The sequence below is a fragment of the Colobus angolensis genome, unplaced genomic scaffold (genome assembly GCF_000951035.1).
Source record: "Colobus angolensis palliatus isolate OR3802 unplaced genomic scaffold, Cang.pa_1.0 Scaffold3, whole genome shotgun sequence".
NCBI classification, from domain to species: Eukaryota; Metazoa; Chordata; class Mammalia; order Primates; family Cercopithecidae; genus Colobus; species Colobus angolensis.
The window spans coordinates 12,445,479-12,468,536 of NW_012116265.1; the positions used below are offsets into that span (position 1 = coordinate 12,445,479).

At 42.0% G+C, this 23,058-nt stretch overlaps 1 protein-coding gene and 1 pseudogene across 1 annotated transcript in view; both read left to right on the forward strand.

Annotated features, from left to right (window-relative positions):
• STON2 (stonin 2) overlaps positions 1–14,744 on the forward strand; it is a 177,211-nt gene extending 162,467 nt beyond the window's left edge. Inside the window, exons 7-8 of the mRNA XM_011949465.1 lie at positions 5,730–5,932; positions 14,581–14,744. Coding sequence (XP_011804855.1) covers positions 5,730–5,932; positions 14,581–14,730 — 353 coding nt within the window. The 3' untranslated portion in view covers positions 14,731–14,744. The remainder of the gene's footprint in view (positions 1–5,729; positions 5,933–14,580) is intronic.
• LOC105517304 lies at positions 14,733–18,662 on the forward strand (annotated as a pseudogene).
• Positions 18,663–23,058: the final 4,396 nt, after the last annotated feature.

The following is a 23,058-nucleotide window of genomic DNA, read 5'->3' on the forward strand; positions in this document are numbered from 1 at the left end:
AAGATCTTGTAAGCCTTTAAACCCCTTCTTTTCTTGTTTAGAATACATATTGCCCATCTGTTAACAAAAGTAGATATGCTAGCTGAGCAAAAAGAATAAGGTTTGGAAAAACTCTTGATTCAAATGGCTTTCTCTTGTGTGGCTCTCCTTTCTTCCATTCTCACTATAAATCCTAGCAGTGTGTTCAGAGTCTTCCTCTCCCGCTCTGACTGTGAAGTGGCTGTATTATTATATCCTAAGTGTAAAGCAATGTCATGGCAGACGGCAGTAGGATCTGGCCAGCTCCCCAGGCAGTCCAGGGAATGGACACACACCAGGGCGTTCTGTATCAGACACTGGGTGTAGCTGTGCAAACTGAAGAGACAATTGGACCTCTGTGTTTGAGGCTGGATTTCTAAACTGACAGAATTTTTAAAACCAAGTGTTCCTCTCTGTGCCTGCTTATTCATTTCCCCTGAAATCAGTACTGTCTTCTGCTGGCGGTAGCACTGTAACTTCTACCTTATCCACGGGGCCCCTCTGACTTGACAGAGGAAGAGAGAAAACCCTGAACTCTCCTCTGACACGGAAGCCCTTGGAAAGAGACAACCATGGAATTACCGGATTTTCAAGCTGGAAGGGACCTTGGGGATAACTTAGGTTATTTATAGATGAGAAAATTAAGGTTGGGAAGGTGATGTGACGCATCTAGAGAGTCATGCAGTCACATCCAGGGTCCTTTTCTCAATCTATCGCGGGCGTCTCCTGATAGATGGAGTCAAATAGACACAAATATTGAAATCATTTCTACCAGAAGAACAGATATTTGCAGTTTTTCCAGTGAGTACAAACGTATCTATTTGTTTCGAAGTGATTTCTCCCAAACATTTAAAAGTACTGCATGAAGGTTTATTATTATTATTGTTATAAGTAACAAAGACTTACTGGCTACCTTAAGCAACAAAACAAATTATTGGATGGGATAGCTCAGAGACCTGAGGAAAAGACTGATCCAGAAGACTTTAGAAAGACAGCATAGAGTAGCTCTGGTCATAGAGACTAATGGATATCTCCTCAGCATGTAGCCTTAGGACAAATCATCACTATTTTTTGTTTTTGTTTTTGTTTGTTTGTTTGCTTTTTTTAAATGAAGTCTCGCCGTGTCACCCAGGCTGGAGTGCAGTGGCGCGATCTCGGCTCACTGCAACTTCCACCTCCTGGGTTCAAGCGATTCTTCTGCATCAGCCTCCTGAGTAGCTAAATTCTTGTCTTTTTAGTAGAGGCGGGGTTTCACCATGTTAGCCAGGCTGGTCTTGAACTCCTGACCTCAGGTGATCTGCCTGCCTCCTACTCCCAAAGTGCTGGGATTACAGGCCTAAGGCACCACCCCTGGCCCTATTTTTTCGTTCTTTTGCAACTTGGCTCAAGAGACTAGGGGACAGGAGTGTGTTTTGACTGACGTGACCACGAAGACAACGTGTAGCCCTGGGGAAGATTATTTCCCAAAAGGAGAGAAAGAAAAAGACTGCTACCAGAAAAGAGGGAGGATGGATACAGGACAGGGAAAAAGCAAAACCAGGCCTTCAGCAAACACTCTCCTCATGATTCCCAGTGGAGAGTGTTCTGTTGGCTCAAGGGCAAGTAAATGCAGCTTATATACTGTTTTACATATCTGTTTCCAGATTGCTGGAACCTCGTTTGTGGAAGATTTTTGAAATATAGCACAGCATAAGGATATCTGTTGATGCTTCTTACTTATATCCTCACAGCCTTGCCCCATTACTGCTTTTGCTGTCATGGTTATATAACAATATTTTCAATAGTGAAACCCCGAAAAGAGGCTTCTTACACTTCTCTGGTCAATGGTATGTTTTCCATACCCGTTCGGGAAATGGACAGCACCCTTTTTTGGAAACTTGCGGTGTATAGGACCTGAATTCCAGGCAGAATGGAGGTTCTTACCCACTGCTGGTATTCACTGTGCCCAGCTCCTGCCCTACCTTGCAGTGTTCGATCCGGGAACCCAGAGAATTGATGGTTATCTTCTAGTAATAGCCCTTTCCTGGGCTCTTCTGTCTAGCTGTTCAGACAGCCCTGGGAAGATGCTTTGTACAGGTTATTTTTTGTAATCCTTAACCGTCTTTAAAGAAGCTAGGGCTCAGCTGAAGTCAAAGGCCCGGCTGGCTGGAAGCCTACCTCTCCTCACACGTTCCTGCCTACAGTAGCCCTGCATTCCCAGGTCCCAGTGGGCAGGGCAGTCAAAGCCCAGGCAACAGAGGCCAGCAGGTCATCACCGTTGTGTTGCTGGCATCCCTAGCTTGTAGCCACAGCAGGCTTGTCCCATTCCCAGCCACCAAGAGACCAAGCAGCCACCTTTGAATTCCAATGTGACTCCCGCCGGTGGGGCCCAGCCCAGCCACATAGGTGGGCAGCTCTCCTCTCTGAGCTCTCCAAGGACCCCTCCCACCCTCGTCCCAAGAGTTTTTCTTTCTTTGTTTTGTTGTTTCAGATGGAGTCTCTCTCTGTCGCCCAGCCTGGAGTGCAGTGGCACGATCTTGGCTCACTGCAAGCTCCGCCTCCTGGGTTCACTCCATTCTCCTGCCTCAGCCTCCCTTGTAGCTGGGACTACAAGGCGCCCACTACCACGCGTGGCTAATTTTTTTGTGTTTTTGGTAGAGACGGGGTTTTACCATCTTAGCCAGGATGGTCTCGACCTCCTGACCTCGTGATCTGCCCGCCTCAGCCTCCCAAAGTGCTGGGAGTTTTTCTTCATCTTAGAAGGCACCAAAATAAGTCCTGCTGCTTCCACAGATCATCCGCCAGGAAATGAAACATTCTGTCCTGCATACGTGGCTTTCTTTGCAGGAACCCCCCTTCTCATTAGACCTGGTAGAGGGAAAACAGTCCCAATATGATCATCCTTGTATGGGAAATTTTAAAAATCTGAATTTTTTGTTGAATTTTCTCAACCTCATCAAGGAAAATGACAGAATGTGTGGACTTATTTAATGCATTACTATGAATTAAACCACAATAGCTTTCAAAATTGAACTTCCTTAACTGTCCACCACCCTTACCCATCTGAGAGTTGATGCTAGGATTCTAAGAAAGAATGCTGCTTTCAGAATTTGCTGTGAATACACTTTGGTGGAGTAAAAGGAGGGAATCAGTTGGGTAGAAAGGAAAGATTACTCCATATTCCAACAATGTGCAAAATAAGTGTAATTAGATTAAAAGAGTTGTCCAAGTTGCTATTAAATTAAGAGATGCTTCTGTATACTTTGTGGTGATCTAATTTCACAGCAATATATTGAGAAGAATTTAGGACATAGTTTGAAGGCAGAGTCATCTCTGAATCTTATTTCCAGCTCTACCACTTAATGGCTGTGTGACCTCGGGCAATTTACTTAACCCTCTCAGAGAAACCTAATTTTTCTCATCTATAAAATAGGGTTATTAATATCTAGTTCATTCAGAATGAAATGAGATAATGCTTTTAAGGGCTTAGTGCAGTATCTGCTCTGTAATAAATGTCCCATAAATGATAGCTGTATCATTACATCTGTGGCACACAATTTAAAAACATTGAATGGATTCATTTTCAAGTAATTTAATTTTTACTCTTATATGTATCTTACATAAATTCTTTTCCTAAAATTAGTGCACATTTTTCAATTTTCCAAAGCTTTACTCTTTAGAAATAACCACTGAAATATGTTATGTCTGTGAAACAGAGCAAAACAAATACTTCACTATCTAATGTTTTCCTTGGAGAGCGGGTGTGTATGTCCTCACTCTCTGAGATTGAGAAGTCCTGGCCAGACCAATAAAGAACATTGGAATTGTTTGTTTGTGGAAACTGGGATAACTAAGGGGCTGTTTCAGTTACATAATTAAGGCAAGGTCATTTCATGTTGTTTATCTATAGCTAGTTGCTGTATGGGGGTTCTTATAGCTCAATCCCCCTCTACCCCTGTCACCCTGCAAACTTGGTCTTGTGTTTTGGGGACCATGAGGTTATGACTCAGACAAAGTGGTTAAGAACACTCGGGTCAGACTGCTAGGTTCAGTTTTTTTTGTTGTTTTTTCTTTTTTTTGAGACAGAGTTTCGCTCTGTCCCCCAGGCTGGAGTGCAGTGGTGCAATCTCGGCTCACTGCAAGCTCCGCATCCCGGGTTCTTGCTATTCTCCTGCCTCAGCCTCCTGAGTAGCTGGGACTACAGGCACCTGCCACCACGCCCGCCTAATTTTTTGTATTTTTAGTAGAGACGGGGTTTCACCTTGTTAGCCAGGATGGTCTCGATCTCCTGACCTCGTGATCCACCCACCTCGGCCTCCTGCTAGGTTGTTTTTAGCTTTGCCACTTTCTAGCTGTGACTGTGGGTAGCTCATTTTACCTCCCTAAGCCTTACCTTCCTCAACTATAAAACGAAGGTAACATTTTGACCTCAAAGGATCATAATGAAGACTCAAAGAGAGAATCTGTGTAAAAGATTTAACATCGAGGCCAGGCGCGGTGGTTCGTGCCTATAATCCCAGCACTTTGGGAGGCCCAGGAGGGAGGATCACAAGGTCAGGAGATCAAGACCATCATGGCTAACGTGGTGAAACCCCGTCTCTACTAAAAATACAAAAAATTAGCCGGGCGTGGTGGCGGGTGCCTGTAGTCCCAGCTACTCAGGAGGCTGAAGCAGGAGAATGGCATGAACCTAGGAGGCGGAGGTTGCAGGTGAGCCGAGATCGCACCACTGCACTCCAGCCTGGGTGACAGAGTGAGACTCCGTCTCGATGTTAAAAAAAAAAAGATTTAACATCGAACGAGTCATAGGGTGCTTCAATGCTTCCTATATGGCAGATGAATGACAGTGGTGTTTTCAGTGGTTATGGTCATAGAATTAAGCTCTCTAACTCTTTTTCCTCAAAAATCTCAATAACAATTCTCAAGTGAAAATCAAACCCGAAGTTTGCCATCACGAGTACAGTGGAATTACCCATAGATGTATAGAATTAAGGAGCAGCAAGGGACTGTGCCTGGCATTGTCCAGTCCACCGTGTTTTACTGTTTCCTCGTACCCTAATCTCCCCACTTTACAGAGGAGGAATTGAGGCCTGGAGACTATAAAGGACTTGAGGGCAGGAGCTCTGCTGCTTGGTAGGGGAGCTGGAAGTCCAACCCAGGTGATCTGCTGGTTGGTGTTTTGCCCAGTGTTCCATATGCCTCGCTAATATCTGTGTGCTATTTATAAAGTCTTTGTCATTTACATATATCACGCACAAAAGCATGCCAAAAGCATTTTGAAACTATGAAATGCTATTAAGAAAATCAGTTCATTCGTCAAAGGAAGGCAATGATTTGCTCCAGGAAGCTGTCACTGATACTTTATTAGGTGCCAAGTGCTGATCCCTTCTATTCCATTCTTTACATCCTTACCCCTTATTTCTTAGTGTTTGCGCTGTGTACACATTTCACTCTCACCCGAGCAGGCGGGATGGCCCCTGTTTCTCAGGCCTGGGGTTTTATTGCTGGGATACCAGGCTGCTAGAATCCGATGGAGTTATATCAAGGGGCTGAGGCACACAGAGCGTGAATTCTGCTGAGCCGGGCGGATCCTATTGCTCAACACTGGACCCTCTGAAAGCCTGCCAGGTGCCGAGCCCACAGGCCTCCTTTGTTACTGAAGTGGCTCCTTTGGCTGCTCCTTCCACTTTCTCCTCAAATAATCTGATTTCTCGATTGTCTTTTTTTCATAGCTTCCGGTCACCCACACTGTTTCTTTTGCCACCTTGAACTCGGCTCTGACCGGGAAGTGCCTTCCAGATTTGCCAATCACGTGAATGTCGAGTTCAGCATGCCCACAACTTCTGCCTCCAAAGCCAGCGTGAGATCTATCTCCGTGGAAGATAAGACTGATGTCAGGAAGTGGGTCAATTATTCTGCACACTACAGCTACCAGGTAGCCTTGGGAAGCATCTGGCTAATGCTTCCAAGTCCATTTGTTCACCCCACTACCCTCCCTCTCTTATTCCTTTAGCCATGCTTACTGTGTTCTCGCCTGGTAACCTCTTACTGCCTTAGAGGAAGTTCCCCCTACATAGCTGTGGATGTGTCTGCTCTGATTTAAATGCATCATCTGGCTAGTGGATGAGAGAAAGGTTGGAAAAAAATAAAGAGGCTCATCAAAGAGAATATAATGTCTTTCTGTCATTATGAGCAATGACAACAAAAAGAATAATGGGGGCCGGGCACAGTGGCTCACACCTGTAATCCCAGCACTTTGGGAGGTGGAGGTGGGCCAATTACTTGAGTTCAGGAGTTCAAAACCAGCCTGGCCAACATGTAAAAGTAAAAAGTATAAAAATTAGCTGGGCATGGTGGCATGTGCGTGTAGTCCAGCTACTCAGGAGGCTGAGGCAGGAGGATCACTTGAGTCTGAGAGGTTGAGGCTGCAGTGAGCCGTGATTGCACCACTGTACTCCAACCTGAGTGACAGAGCCAGACTGTGTCTCAAAAAAAGAAAAAGGACAATGGGGTAAAGTTGTTATTATTCATTTGCGATATAATTGATGTCACAGAGTAGTAAGCTTGGAAGTAGAGGAGAGAAAGCGCTATCCCAAAGCATATGTTTCAGTTAGAGTTGATGAAGTGGACCTGAACGAAGTTAGGACATGTATGACCGGGGTACTGGGCTGTAACAGGACAAAACTCAAAAGCCAAGCAAACGTTTATGATAGTAACAGGATCGGGGCTGTGGAAGGAATCATGAAACTTTAGTTTTCTGACATAAACAGAAAGCGATACATTCCTGGGGAGTTAGAAATTCAATAGGAGATTAAATGCCAACGATTGGAAAGGGAGTTTGTTAAAGAAGGATTTTGCAAAGTGGTTTTCTATTTATAATAATATCCTTGGATTTATATGGTGATTTATTGTTCCTCTAAATGTTTCCTTAGTTGTGTGGGCTAAAATATTTACCAAAAGGAACAAACACTCCATCTTGTGGTGAGGAAAAAAATAGCACTTCCCTCAAACCTGACTGTTGGGTGTTGAATCATTACCCTGTATGTAGGTCAAGCATCATAAATATCCAAAGTGGTGCTGAGAGGAGCAACTTGGACCCTGAACTCGAAGAATTCCTTGCCTGAGCTGTCAAAGATTTCAGTTGAGATGTATTACTTTCAAAGATTAATCTATTAATTTATTGATAATTACAGCGACAGTATGTTGCAGAAGATATGGTAGAACTGTAAACACTCCAGTATTTATCAGTTTGGAGGTTTTCTAAAGAGAGAAAGTATTGGAGGTGGCCAGGTGCTGTGGCCCATACCTGTAATCCCAGACCTTTGGGAGGCCAAGGCTGGTGGATCATTTGAGGTCGGGAATTCAAGACCAGCCTGGCCAACATGGTGAAACCCTGTCTCCACTAAAAATTCAAAAATTAGCCAGGCATCGTGGTGCGTGCCTGTAATCTTAGCTACTCTAGAGGCTGAGGCAGGAGAATCACTTGAGCCTGGGAAGTGGAGGTTATGGTGAGCTGTGAGCCACGGTTGCGCCGCTGCACTCTAGTCTGGGTAACAGAATGAGACTGTCTCAAAAAAAAAAAAACAAAAAACAAAAAACAAAACAAACAAAAAAACAAGTATTGAGGGGGTGCAGTCAATTACAAAGGAGTTAATTCATTTGATAAATCTTTGTTGATTGCCCGCTGTATTCCTACATTATTGCATAAAATATTGAACAAGATCCTGCCCCCGTCTTGTGGAGCCCATGGTATAGTAGAGCCAGACAGGTGTGCAAGGTACAGTGGAGATATTCACAGGGAGAAATACCTGATTCTACTTAGTAAGTCAAAAATGGCTTCACTGAAGGGGTGACCTTTGACCAAATGTGTAAGGCAAAGAATAAGAATTTTCCTGGTGGACCATGAGGGAAAGGGAATTACAGACCAATCAAAGAACATGCACAAAGAGAGAGACACGATATATTCAGGGCCGGTAGCTCCAATGTGGCTAAAGCCCAAAACATTAGCAAAATTACAAGAAATCTCAAAGCACCTATGGAGTTTTGGTTTATTTATTTATTTGCATGCTTTTCTCTTCTTTTTGATCTTTATCTCCAACTTCTCTTTTTGGCAGGTGGAAATTGAGCAAAAAAAGAGCTTGAAGCCGGACTTTGAAGGAGATGAAATGGAAAATCCCAAGGAGTGTGGAGTGCAGTGACAAAGCCTTGCGGGAAGGAATCCTAATCCCAGGGTCGTGATAGGGTGTCTTCCTGAGTAGCTGAAGTTTCAGTCAATACCTGCTGTGGCCACTCCATGTTGGGAACAGTGTACCAGATCTTCCTGTTTGCAGTTACTTGTATTTTACCAGGAAACCATGAGAATGGTGGCTTGTGGAGAGGCTCTTTGATTCTGGTCATGCCTAAAGCACGTGGTTCACCTGACTGTTGGAGCTTACTGTATAATTAAGCCTCCTTGTCTTGTCTCTGCTTATCTCACAGCACTGGTATGTGGTTTGTTGTGACTGTTACAGTCAGGAAAAGAACCTCCCACATCAGTGTTAGCACGATTCCCTTCTGATGTTCATCTGTCACTCGCATAAGTTTCTGGAAAAGGCAGTCTTGAGAAGTTCATTAAGAATCCATCTCTTTCATTCCGTCTAGAAAAGGCTCAGAAAAGGTGCAAAACAAATTTCCTCTTTGGGTCTTACTAGACCTTTTTGAGGTGTCTCCATTCTTTAAATGTTAAGTTTCCGAGACATTTCCCTTCTGGCTCTAGATTGTTTAGATTGGAACACTTTTTTCCATCTCTCTAAGGTTTCAGTCACAGGATTTGCTATCCTGAGTCACAATAGACAATGGAAAAAGGCACAATAGGAGACTTTTTAATTCTGTGAATGGACCCACATTCTGCAAAATGGCTGTTGAGGGGAAGGCAAAAATTCAGCTTAGTTTTCTTCATTCTGGAGAAAAGAGACATTAAATGTAAGATGATGTTCAGTTCGAGAGGTAGATTTAATCTCAGTGAATTCCCAAATTCACACTGAAAAATACATCCACTTCTGATTCCTGAAACAAATATCTATAATACCTCAGGCATTTGTAAGGGGCGTTTGGGAGTGCTTTTTATACCTCATGACCAATAAACAGTTGCATGTCCCTTTAACCCAAACTTTATAGGAAATTTAAGCTGCAAAGATAATTTTTAAAGCTGTTTTAAAATTAAGCTTGAATGAGCTTTCCCCCAAAATTCAGAGTTTGATGATCACAGTATTGTAATGGATTGAAAAGGCATCTCTAGGATAGAGACAGGGAAAAGCCATATTTTTCTAATGTTGGGAACATTATATTCAGATTCCAAGAGTCAGAACACTCACTCCATCTTCCTTTTCTTCATCTGTTTCTGGGACACTTAATCTTTTCCTTCATCCATTCCTACTCACCTCTTCTTATTTGTATCTTGGTGTTTTCTCCCATGAAGAATAGAGTAGGGGGACAGAAAGTACACCTTGTCGGATTTGTAGATGATGCAGAAATGAACAATATCTCCAGTTTTTGGCTGATGGATTCAAGATTAATGTATTCAATAAACAATCATTGGATTCTAAATATGTATTGACACTGGGATGTAGAAATAGTTACAGTATTTTCAAATATCTGAACTAAGACTGAAAGTAAAAGAATGATTGAATAGGCATTAATGAGAAACCTTATATTCTGGGTTTTTAAAATGCAACCCTCTAAGTACAGAGTGGAGTGTGTGTTTGTGAATGTGTGTGGTGTTGATGGGAATAGTGTTAGGAAGACCTGGTTTCACAGTACTTTATAGAGAAATATTTCCTTACAGAAATGGAGGTTCAATGTTGACTCAGAAATATATCATGGCTATTCAGAAAGCTAATGTGTTCAGCTGGTGTTAATAAAAGCCTTGCATGCTTTCATTAACCCTCCATCTAGTCCATATCTGAATGGAGGGTTGATTTCAATTATGGGTATCATATTTTAAGAGAGACATTAATAAGCTGATTGTGTCCACAGGCAGGCGACCAGGGTTGTAAAGGGTCTGATGATACAAGAACAAAGGAATAGCTTCCCTGAAGGAACAGAAAGTATAGCTGGAAAGGGAGTGCAGACAAGGAGGGAATGATATAATAGCTGCCTCGAAATTTCTGTTGAGCTATAAAAAGGAAGAGGAATTAGACTTATTCTGTGTAGCTTCAAAGGGCAAAAATAAGAACAAAGAGGAACTTCACAGATGACAAATGTTTGCTTCAATATAAGGAAGAATTTTCTAATAAGAGTTGTTCTAAAGAGGAATAGACTCAAGTTAGCAAAATTTCCTGTTCCTGTGAATGCCCAATGGTTAAAATAACCACCTATCCCATGTGCTGTGAAAGGGAATCTTATATTGGATTTGCTCTATATGTCTACCAAGATTCCTTCTAAATATAGGTTTACTCTCAATAGTAATAAGACTCTCTAACTTCATTTGTCTTTTTCTTCATATGTGGTTTTTCATGCTCTTTGAAATACAGTGGAGTTCCTTTGAGGTTTTTATCAAGGGATTTCAAAGCATATCTCTTCCCCTGTTGTACTAAAGGCTTTTGAGATTGATTCCTCATAGAACATCTAAATGGACTGGAGAGTTGGCAAGGGAAATGAAGCTCATCCCAGCACCTTCCTTAGTCACTAAGGCTTAGCACTCCGTCAAGATCTCTGCCTCATCTGCTAGCATCACATGTGGATTGCTTGTTGGAGCTTATTTTCCCCCGCCATGGTAAATTCTCATTTCCAGTGTATTTGGACTTTATTTTTTTTTTTTTTTTTACCAAGAGTTGGGAAAAATCCCTTCTATGCTATCTATATTCTGCAAGCAAATTATTATTATTATTATTATTATTATTATTATTGAGACAGAGTTTTGCTCTTGTTGCCCAGGCTGGAGTGCAATGGTGCGATCTTGGCTCATTGCAACCTTTGCCTCCCGAGTTCAGGCAATTCTTCTGCCTCAGGCTCCTGAGAGTAGCTGGGATTACAGGCGCCCATCACCATGCACCACTAATTTTTGTATTTTTAGTAGAGACAGGGTTTCACCATGTTGGCCAGGCTGCTCTCAAATGCCTGACCTCAGGTGATAAGCCTGCCTCAGTGTCCCAAAGCTCTGGGATTATAGGTGTGAGCCACCATACCGGACCCATAAATTGTTATTAACTTTTAAAAACCTAACATCTTAATTTCATCAAATTTGTTTTCCCTCTACTGTTTAGGAAACTGATTATAGGTAGCATTTAGGGGCTTGGGGATTATAATACTATATATTTTTAGATGTAAGGAGTGTTTTACTAGTTTTAAATAACTTCTATAGAAAACACAAGTGGGCAAATTAATTATGTAATAGCCTACATAGAAAACAGTTGGGCAAATTACCAGTGGATGTGCAGATTCTACTTTTGCCACCCTGAACATGGACTTTTATTTTCTTTTTGTGGTCACAATCTTTATCAATAATGTGAAAATAGTAAAAATGAATTCATTTTACCAGTATATAGTATTACTCTTAGAACATAAATTCGATATCACGTGGTATCAAGAGCTATGCTTTCTTTTGAGTCTAGGGCCTGCTTTTTGACTTTATAGCAAAAAGATAAGAAATGTCCTCATTTTGACACGCCAGACAAGACAGTGTGAGGCACTCTGTGGGGATACCATTAGATCCCCCTTGCCTGCTCTTGCAGACAGAGTACTAGTTATTCCTTATCAAAAGTTTGAGTTTCATTCATATTAAATATTATCTGGACAGTTTCATTTTTTCTGTTTGGCTCTTCCCTTAGGACTGTGCCTTCTTGCATTATTGGCAGGGTTCATAATCCTTGAGAACACTGTTTGATTTAAAATATTTTTTATTTGAAATGAGACTGATTTCTATTCAAATCCAGTGGCTGGGAGTAAGAGTTTATTTCCCTAGAAGCTTATGTTTCTGAGAAATGGGATCCATGAAAGCAAGGAATGTATATAATTTTTTGTGTTTCCAACACCTAGCACAAAGCTTGGAATATAATAGGGTTCAGCCACCTTAAATGCTTGCCAATAGGGCAAACGTATACTCATGAAATAAAGGAAAATAAGTATGTATTCAATAAATGTTTGCTAAAAGAATACTGACCCTGAGACTCTAAGGCTACTTAACCCTTACTTATCATCAGATACTCATAATAAAGCCAGCAAGCATGCTTTTATTTCCTGAAGGACTTAAATAATTTTGCTTTCCTTTTATTCCTGCCTCCAGAGTCAAGTAATAAAACCTGTGAGCACTTAGGCACTTAATATGCTGCTGAATTTGAACTACAATGTACCTCATTCACATTGAAAAACATTTTTGTGCCCAAAAGCATACTACCATAGATGCTGTCCACAGTCACGGTGATTGATTGCTTTGTTCCTGCAAGTCAAACAGATCTATGAGCCTGGGCCTTGCCCATTTCAATGGTCAGTAGGAAAAGAAAGCATTTGATAAGAGTGCACAACCAGTCTTCATGCACTAGGTTTTTGTTCTTCCAGCATTAACCACTGACCATTACTGTGCATTTATTTTGTCACCACAGTAAGATGGAGGTCTGAGATAGTCAGGTTGAAATTTGTGAGATAAAATCATGATTTCAGAGGTGATACATATTTCACCCTAAGTTTAGTGGTGGGAAAACAGAATGAGCTGAAGTTTTTTCTTGAAAGCCTTGGGAATATTAAACTGGTTTAAGTAGGAAGCACTACCATCCAGCCTACTTATAGAAATTCTCCCAGTTGGAATGGCACCTGTAGCTCTTCTAAAAACAAGGATTATATGTTAATTCTAGCATATCTAGACCTTAGTCAAGGATGTCCAATCTTTTGACTTCCCTGGGCCACATAGGAAGAAGAATTGTCTTGGTTGGGCCACACATAAAATACACTAACACTAACAATAGCTGATGAGCTTTCAAAGCATGCCTAGTGTTTGTTTGGTTGTTTGTTTTTTTGAGACGGAGTCTCACTCTGTCACCCAGGCTAGAGTGTAGTGGCGCGGTATCGGCTCACTGCAACCTCCGCCTCCCGGATTCAAGTGATTCTCCTGCCTCAACCTCCCGAGTAGCTGGGACTACAGGCATGCACCACCACGCCTGGCTAATTTTTATATTTTCAGTAGAGATGGGATTTCACCATGTTGGCCAGCTGGTCTTGAACTCCTGACCTCAGGTGATCCACCCGCCTCAGCCTTCCACAGTGCTAAGATAAGAGGCAGGAGCCGCTGTGCCCGGCCAAAATAGCATGTTTTAAGAAAGTTTCTGAATTTGTCATGGGCCACATTCAAAACCGTTATGGGCGAAGGGTTGGACAAGCTAGCCTCAGGTCATGTCCAGAGTGCAATTTAACAGGAATTTCAAACAAAACTAACAAAAAATGAAATCCACAAAAAATATCATTTGGTAAATGCATTGTCCACACACTTCACTACCAAGTCCCATTCAAACCATGACAATTCTTTACATAAAATGAGAGCATTCTCACCAAGTTCCTAAAGATGACTTCTAAACATTACCAAAGTCTAATGTTAATTCCCCACAAATCACCATTTCTTATCTTTTTTAAATGAGACTGGCTTTAGATATGACGACTCATATTTATGTGTTTAAGGAATTAAAGGGGAAGGAGATGTATAAGGCAACCACAAATGTAGAAAGCAAATGTATGTATTAGTAATATTCTCCCACGTATTAACTAAAACAAGAGTGTGAGATTTTTACATTTCTTCTAGTGTGCCTTAGCAAATCTGCTGGAGAAACTCTAGTTGCTTTAAGAATTGAAAAAAAAATGTCTCTCTCAACTTGGCAATTGTAAGCCTGTAAAGGCAGAAACTATCCATAGTAATGAGTTTGGTAGTGCCTGGAGAAAGGCAAATGATCATTGGATGTAACAAAAGCTATTAAGAGAACAGACTAAAAAAATAATTTCAATATGAAAAAGTAAAACCTAGAGAGATGACAAATCAGCACTGGGTACCAAGCCTCAAAATAGTTGAACTAGAAGCCATCTCTTAAAGTTAAAAGTAAGAAGCTCTAGGAAAATATAAAGATTGCATAGTAAAAAGGGATAGATGGCAGGATTAATTCAAGTCCACAAATATTTATCAAGTGTCTACTGTGCTTAGGTGCTGTGTTAGCAGCCAGCTTCCCTAAAGGGAGGAAAGGCTAGATAGGAGGACATTGAGGATTGTTTATATAAAGTCACTCATAGGTATGCCATAATGGATTTATTAAGGGGAAATTGGAGTTTCTGTGAATCTTTAGAGGACATAGCCATGGAGACAATCACTATGTTAAGTAAGTTGCTGTTTTCCCAATTGGGCTTCAGTTACCTGAGACAAAAAAGTGAGGAAATTGGATTGTTTCTTCAAGTCCTTTCCAGCTCTAAAGTTATGGGTTATTTTATAAAATATCCATTGGTGCCACCTTTCATGACTATTCCTATGTTTATAAGAACCAAGAAATTTAAATTTTGAAGATTGGAAAACTCAGCTGGTCCATCTTTTTCTTTTTCACATCTTTTTTTTTTTTTTTTTAATAATTTCCCCAGACAACAGAAACAGACAACCTTCCAAATCCTCTATTTTGCAGTTGCCTTCCACACACAGATTTAAAAAGAGGATCAAAGAGGGTGGTGAAGATCAGGTGGAATGCTTCTTTGGAAGTTCCACTGGCATCATCCATCAGAACAATGGTGTGAGCATGAAGAGGCACTTGACACAGAAGTAGGTCTAACCCTCCAAGTTCTGGGGATGCTACGATAATCAATGAGATATATATATATGTCATTTTGTATAAAATATTGTGAAAATTGAAGGAAGACACTCAGTAAACATCCTGGGACTATTTGTAAGTTATGGCAAAACCAGATGAGAGAAAAGGGACAGTCCCCTCCTCATCCTCATTGTCTCTTAGTAACATCAAATTGTAGTTAAAAAAAAAAATTAACTGTGTACAAGCTACAAAATAGCATCTCTTTTGTGGTATGTTTGAGTGTGTAATTTTAGTTTCTTTTGTGGTTGTCCTTGTGGTAGTCAGATGTGTTGGACTGATTCCAACTGGACGGAGTAAGGAATTCCAGCATCCTCTTCCTGTTTGCCTGTGTTCTCCCACAGATCAAACCCTCAATTCTAGTTGGGGATGCCATCTAGCCCCACACTGTGACTGAAGCCTCAAGCACTGTTGCGCTTCCTTGTGCTTTGGATCAGCAAGCCCAGTGGTATTCTACCAGAGCAGTTCAGGGAAAGCATATGTACAGTCAGGTCCCAACAGCAAACTGTTGGATGTGAGAGTTCTAAAGTATAGGGGTGAAGGAAGAGAAGGATATGAACTCCTCTGACCTTAAGCCAGCATTCATTTAACTTTTATATCTATTTGCCAAGAGAACCTGGAGAAAACTACCATATTCAAGAGATTAATCAAAATCAGTGTTTTAGCCAGGTGGTGACAGAGAAGTACCATTCCTCACCCTCCATTCTTGTAATGTCTGTAATAAATTTCAATGTGTCAGGATGAATGAACCCAAGATCCAGTGAATGATTCAGCTGATCCAAGCCTTGCATTTTCCATCACTCATCATCCATCCTCATTCAGTGTAACCTCTTGCACTATTGTGGTTAATTTTATGTAAAACCAGTTTTTTTTTTTTAATATGTGCCTATGTAATAAAGTCTACACACTGGCTATCTCTGTAGAGGTGAGGTTTTGTTTTTAGTTGTTCTACTGATTATATCCTCTTTTGAGCTATGAAAATGAATTATTAATAAATTTTTGAACAAAGTGTCACTATGCCAAATTTAATGAGGTCAGACATATGAAAAGTAATGCTTATTGATACAAGGCCTGTCACCCAGCTTATGTGGTTAGTGTTCATAAACTGACAAATTAACAAATGACCTGTTTAATTATCCTATTTAAATTTATCATAGATATAATTTAGTCAATTCAAGATAGGTTGGCCAGACCCCGTGGCTCATGCCTGTAATCCCAGCACTTTGGGAGGCTAAAGGGGGTGGATCACGAGGTCAAGAGATCGAGACCATCCTGGCCAACATGGTGAAACCCCATCTCTGCTAAAAATACAAAATTAGCTGGGCGTGGTAGTGCATACCTGTAATCCCAGCTACTCGGGATCACTTGAACCTGGGAGAATCACTTGAACCTGGGAGGCGGAGGTTGCAGTGAGCCAAGATCATGCCACTGCACTCCAGCCTGGGCAACAAGAGCAAAATCACATCTCAAAAAAAAAAAAAAAGGTTTATTTGCATTCCAGTTTTGTGCCTGATTCTGAGAAAACAAATAAAAATGATTACAATCCTTAAGGTTTTCTTGGAGATAACATACATAAACATGTAAGTGAGAAATATAAATGAGCACATAATCAAATAATAAGTTTGCATTATGTTCCTGACATATTGTCGGTGCTTAACAAATAATTGTTCAATTGATTGATGAATCCAGATTACTAATGTCAACATAACTTGCATGGGAAAAAAATCAGTATGGACTAAAACACTTGGGAAATTTTCACAGGAAAGATGGCCGTCAGTTGAGACCTGGAGGTGGGGTAAAATTTGGCTCAGCAATGAGACGGGAACGTAGGGTGGGGAAAAAAAGAGTAGAAGTGGTATGTTGGGCTAGCAGGAGATCAGATTGACCTGGGTGAAGGATTCATGAACATCCAGAGATAAAACTGATGGTTAAGCCAAGCTATGGTAGGGATGTATCCAGCCTGAGGTGGAACTCAATCTACTAAATGCAATGAAGCAATTTTTGAATCTTGGCAATAAAGCATTATTCTAGAAAAACTAGTCAATACCATGCTGAGCATTTTGGACTTTAGGAAAAGATTAAAGGCAAGGAAAATAATTTATAGCTTTTTTGGAGTAAACAAGGCAAAAAATAAACAAAGCTTTGTGTTTTATTTAGTTCAAAGCAACCGGAATCATTTTATTGTAAAATACAATCATGTACAAGGGAGAACTCAGACCAGGTCAGTGGCCTCCTGCTGTCAAGAGATCTCTGTCATTAGCAGAACACAGAGAATAGTCTAGCCTAGTCAGTACCAGATCACATAATATCAGGTGCACAAAAGAGATACTAGCCAAATAAGAGCATAATATTAAGTTGAATATTCTGGAGAATATTCTCCTTCCCACTATTCTTCTATCCCTACCTGTCCAGAGTCCCCCTGAAGTTGTGAGAGCTAATTACCTAGGTTCCCCATTGTCACAAGGCTTTGGTCTTCTAGGGTCCCCCTTTCCTTTAATATCCCAGGATAATAACTATCTGAGTAGCTGCTTGAAGCCAGGCATGCACCCCAGTGTTCCTCAGGATTTGGGTAGGGGAAGTTGAGGGCCAGAGGAAGTAAAGATGAGAGTTTAAATGTCCTCACTGTTATTTGTCCCTTCTCTTTCCAAACTCCTCTCATCTCCTCCTTGATTTCCTCCAGCTATCACCTCTCTCTTCCTCAATCTGGGGCAGATTTCGCTCTTCCCCAAATTTAGTAATATTAGCTAACATTTACATAATGCATATACTCTGGGGCAGCCACTGGCGCTAAGTATTTAAGGCATATTATTTAATAAAGGTAGCTCCCTCTCCATTCTGCAAGGCACTAATAATTCAAGGCTGTGGGTATAACAGATACTTACTGAAGATTAGCAATCACTGATGAATGTCTACAGCACAAAAAATAAGAAAGAATTTTAAACTGATTATCATGGTTTGCACCAATTGCTGACCGCCACACCCAGCGCGAGCCTCACGGATCTTTGGGCAGCACGTTTGCTCCTCCTCTGCTCCAGGATGAAGACCCAGAGATCCTCCACTTCTCCTAAGCCTCGCCAGGGAGCGACATTCCCATAGCCCCAAGCCAGGCATGCCGCCCTCACCACTGAGCCGGGAACAGTTGTTCCACATCCAGACAATTAAGGCCGCGGCCCTACTCAGGCTCGCGGCCCACAACATGCCTGTGGTGGGTGTTTAGTGAGAGTTGGAAGAAACACCTCAATGGAGAGTTTGGAAAACTGTATTCTATAAGACGAATGGGATTTGTTGCAGCAGAAAGAAAACATTACACTGTTTATCCTCCCCAACACCAAGTCTTCACCTGGACCCAGATGTGTGACATAGGAGGTGTTAAAGTCGTCATCCTGGGATAGGACCCATATCACAGATCCCATCAAGCCCACGACGCTGCTTTAGTGTCCAAGGACCTGTGCAACCTCTGCCTGGTTTGGAAAACATTTATGAAGAGCTGCCTACAGGCAGATGGTTTTCATCATCCTGGCCATGCAGATTTATCTGGGTGGACCAAAAAAGGTGTTCTATTCACTGTCTTCACTGTGCAGACCCATCGGCCCAGTTCTCCTAAGACAGGCTGGAAGCATTTGCCAATGCAGTTGTGTCCTGGCTAAATCCGAACTAAATGGCCTTGTCTTCTTGCTCTGGGCCCTTATACTCAGAAGGAGGGCAGTGCCATTGATAGGAGGTGGTACTGTGTACTGCAGGTGGCTTATCTCTTCTGGTTGTTGGTGTATAGAGAGTTCTTTGGATGCAGACACTTATTCCAGGACCAATGAGCTGCTGCAGAAGTCCAGCAAGAAGTTCCCAGACTAGAAGGAGCTGTGATCCTCAACTAAGGGGTGGTCTGTCTCCACTGGTGGTTTTTGAGAAGCTGCTGTTAAAGTATTTGTCATTTATGAAGCCGAATTGAAAACTTCTGAATTAATCCATAAGTACTTTGCATAAGGGGTCAAAGCTTCCATTAAAGCAGCCATGAAGCAGGCTGCCCAGGAATGGCAGCTTTATCCAGCCAGACACAGCAAAGGCGACTTTTTGACCTAGTGTCTTTCTCTGCAACATGGCTTCAGCCCAAAATTTGCAAACTTCTCAGAAGACAGGTGAGGTCAAATATTCACTTGGCTCCCTTTACCACTTTAGTTTTATGTTTAAGGGGGGAGATTGCACTTGTTGGTACAGCCCTAGTATTGTACCTGCTGCTACTAGGTTTTGCCTGGTTAGACTTCCAGTTACAAGGTGTTGGGGTGTTTTTGCTTAGAAAGGAACCCTTTTCAATGGCCAGGCACGGTGGCTCACGCCTGTAATCACAGCACTTCAGGAGGCAGAGGTGGGCAGGTCATGAGGTCAGGAGATCGAGACCATCCTGGCTAACACAGTGAAACGCCATCTCTACTAAAAAAACAAAAATTAGCCGGGCGTGGTGGCGGGCACCTGTAGTCCCAACTACTCAGGAGGCTGAGGCAGGAGAATGGCGTGAACCCGGGAGGCGGAGCTTGCAGTGAGCCGAGATGGTGCCACTGCACTCCAGCCTGGGTGACAGAGCGCGACTCCATTTCAAAAAAAAGAAAGAAAGGAAGGAACCTTTTCCCCAGACTGGCTGGCATTCCAGTCCCAGCCTGGCACACTGCCCACTGGATCATTCAAGGAGCCCTCAGGTCCCTCCATAAAGGAAGCATGAGGATGTTCTGCAGGTTTCCAGAAATCTAGCCCAGAAATCGGGGCTCAATTTCCTAATTGTAGGGGAGGTGAAGTTTCCTAAGGAAAAGTCCGTGGTATGAGCCTTAACAGATAGGGGCTGAGAAAAGTGACCTGGGTCTTGTTATTCTTCGGTTGTTTTATGGAATAAGCAGTGGAATTTGAACAAGGAAGAGGAGAAAAGGGATTTTTCTTAAATGTGGGGGTGAGCTTCTCCTAGAGTAATCTTGAGTTGGAGTTTTTAAGGCAGCACGAACTGCCAAATGCTGTTTTTTGTGGACTGCAATCACTTTGGCATATTTTTTCAGCAACACTGGAAAGTTTTAGTTTTTTTTAAAAAAAAACTTATGCAAATATGTACATATTTTCACAATTTGTTTTTTATCTTATTTTATTTTTTTTGAGACAGAGTCTCTCTCTGTTGCCCAGGCTGGAGTGCAGTGGTGTGATCTCGGCTCACTGCGACCTCTGCCTCCCAGGTTCAAGCAATTCTCTTGAAGCCTCCCAAGTAGCTGAGATTACAGGTGCACACTACCATGGCCAGCTAATTTTTTGTATTTTTAGTAGAGACAGGGTTTCACCATGTTGGCCAGGCTGGTCTTGAACCCCTGACCTCGGGTGATCCGTCCACCTCGGCCTTCCAACATTCTGGGATTACAGGCGTAAGCCACTGCCCCCAGCCTCCAATTTGTTTTTTAGGAGACAGTCTTTATTGTTCCTGCACCTCCATCCTTGATCTTGTTACTGATGCTATTTTGCTGTTAGCTGGGTTAGAGTTAACCGTGTGCTAGTTTGGTAACAAAAGACTGTGGAAGTTTTTTTTTTTAACTGAATATGAGACATTACTCTTTCTACTATTTCTAAAAATGTTTTCAAGACAGAGTCTTGCTCTGTCACCCAGGATGCAGTGAAGTGGCATGATCACAGCTCACTTCAGCCTTGACCTCCTGGGCTCAAGTAACCCTGCCACCTCAGACTCCCCAGGAGATGGGACTATAGATGACACCTGGCTAATTTTAATTTTTATTATGGTAGAGATGGGGATCTCACTATGTTCCCAGGCTGGTCTCAAACTCCTGGGCTCAAGCAATCCTCCCACCTTGGCCTCCCAAAGTACTGGGACTACAGACGCAAGCCACCATGCCCAGCCCCATTCCTCCTCCTAAAGTTCATTGACCATACCTTACAGAGAAAATCCCTTTCAAACATCTTTCTCCTTTGGCCCTAGGCTGAGTAAATGGGCTAACTCCCCAAGTTCCAGACCATTGTCTCTTTAACTGCCAGAGGAAAACTGAAAGCTCTTCTGAAAAATCTCTTTAATGGGGATTAAATTCTAAAGTTAACACTATTGAAAATAACATAAATTGCCCATAAAGTAGACTAACAGAGTCTTCCTTAATGCAAGTTGCTCTGTTTATTAGTATGTTCTCACAATGCCATAAAGAACTACCTGAGGTGAGGCGCAGTGGCTCACACCTATAATCCCAGTACTTTGGGAGGCTGAGGCAGGTGGATCGCTTGAGGCCAGGAGTTCAAGACCAGCCTGGCCAACATGGTGAAACCCCATCTCTACTAAAAATACAAAAATTAGCTGGGTGTGGTGGCACATGCCTGTAATCCCAGCTACTCAGAAGGCTGAGGCACAAGAATCACTTGACCCCAGGAGGCAGAGATTGCAGTGAGCCGAGATCATACCACTGCACTCCAGCCTGGGTGAGAGTGAGACTCTGTCTCAAAAAATAGAACCACCTGAGACTGGGTAATTTATAAAGAAAAAAGGTTTAATTGACTCACAGTTCAGCAGACTGTATGGAAGCATGGCTGGGAGGCCTCAGGAAACTTATAATTATGGCAGAAGGCAAAGAGGAAGCAAGCATGTCTTAGCATGGTAGAGCAGGAGAGAGCACTAAGCAGGAAGTGCTACACGCTTTTAAACAAGCAAATCCTGTGATAACTCACTCACTATCATGAGAATAGCAAGGGGAAAATCCCCCCACCATGATCCAATCACCTCCCATGAGGCCCCTCCTCCAACACTGAAGATCATAATTCAACATGAGATTTGGGTGGGGACACAAGAGCCAAACCTTATCACTCTATGGCCCTCAATTAATTTTTCAGTTTCTTCCTTGATATTGACAGAGTCATCACCAACCAAGATCCCAGCCACCTGAACAATGTGTTCCAGTTCTTGGTTAGTGTGGGGAAGTGAGTAAAATGAGTCACACAATTATTCTGAGTTTTACCAACATGAATTGACTATTTCTGAGTTGACATCATCCTTTACAGACCCACTGAGTGGAATGGCAGACCAAATAACTTGATTGGAGGTAAAATAAGTCTCCATTATACGCCACCTTTATTATGCAAAGTAATTTTTAGTTCTTTCCATCTTATCCTGTCATGGACCCACTGAAGAATTTTTACAAACAGAAGAGAAGTCTGCCTTACATCTCCAAAAAAGAGCTAACAAAAACTCACAATTTTCTTAGCAATCTCAAAAGTTACAGATAAAATTTTCAGAAAGCATTAAGGTCAAAATACCTATACTTTCCCGCCCTGCCACAGTCTAGGTCAGTGGACAGGAACAAGATAAAATCTATTCTCCACCCATGGAGAGCAAACCCAATGGGTCATGACATTCTCTCCCCTCTTCCTCTCCCTTCCTTTACCCTCTCTCTTGTCTCGTCTCTTCTTCACTAACAGGCATGAAGTCCTAAGAGCCTAGACTAACCTGGTGGCAACGGCAGAGAAAGAGACATACCTTAGAGATCTGAAACAGTCCCCAATTCTATCTGTCAAGGTCGACTGCTTTTTGCCCACACTCCTATTGCATATCTCACTGGTTGCCTTTAATACTTGTGTGTTGCTTTTTTATGTTTTCTATTTATTAGATTTGTCTTCCTGATTAAAAAAGCAATAGTTAATTAAGAGAATTGGTTTTCTCAGTGTGTGGCAAAGTACACCAAAAATAATATGAATCAGCAAACACAAATCACTGTGCAATTAAAAATGACTGAAATTTAATTTTGCATTCTAATAAAACTTTCTTGTAATCGCTTGAAGTCAATCCCCTGCTTCCATTACTGATGATCTGCAGTCTGGAAAGTCTTCTCCCTACTGTTGCTTTTCTTTCTCTTTGCAACTCCAAGGTTAGTGCTGTCAGGATTGCTGCAAGCATGTTTCCTTCTAATTTGCCGGCTGTAAAAAATCTATCCTCTTTCACTCAGTACACTTCTGTAAGGAGAAATAGGAAAAGCATCAAAGTACTTTTCCCCATTCTTACTCAGTTCCTCAATGCAACAGTTCTGACACCAACTCTAGAAATAGAAAAAAACAATACAAGACGTATTTTTCCCGTTCTCTACTCTCACACAGTCACTCGGCACTTCTGGCACCAGGTGTGTGGGAGTTTTTCACCACAAATCAAGCAATTCTGGCCGGGCGCGGTGGCTCAAGCCTGTAATCCCAGCACTTTGGGAGGCCGAGATGGGCGGATCACGAGGTCAGGAGATCGAGACCATCCTGG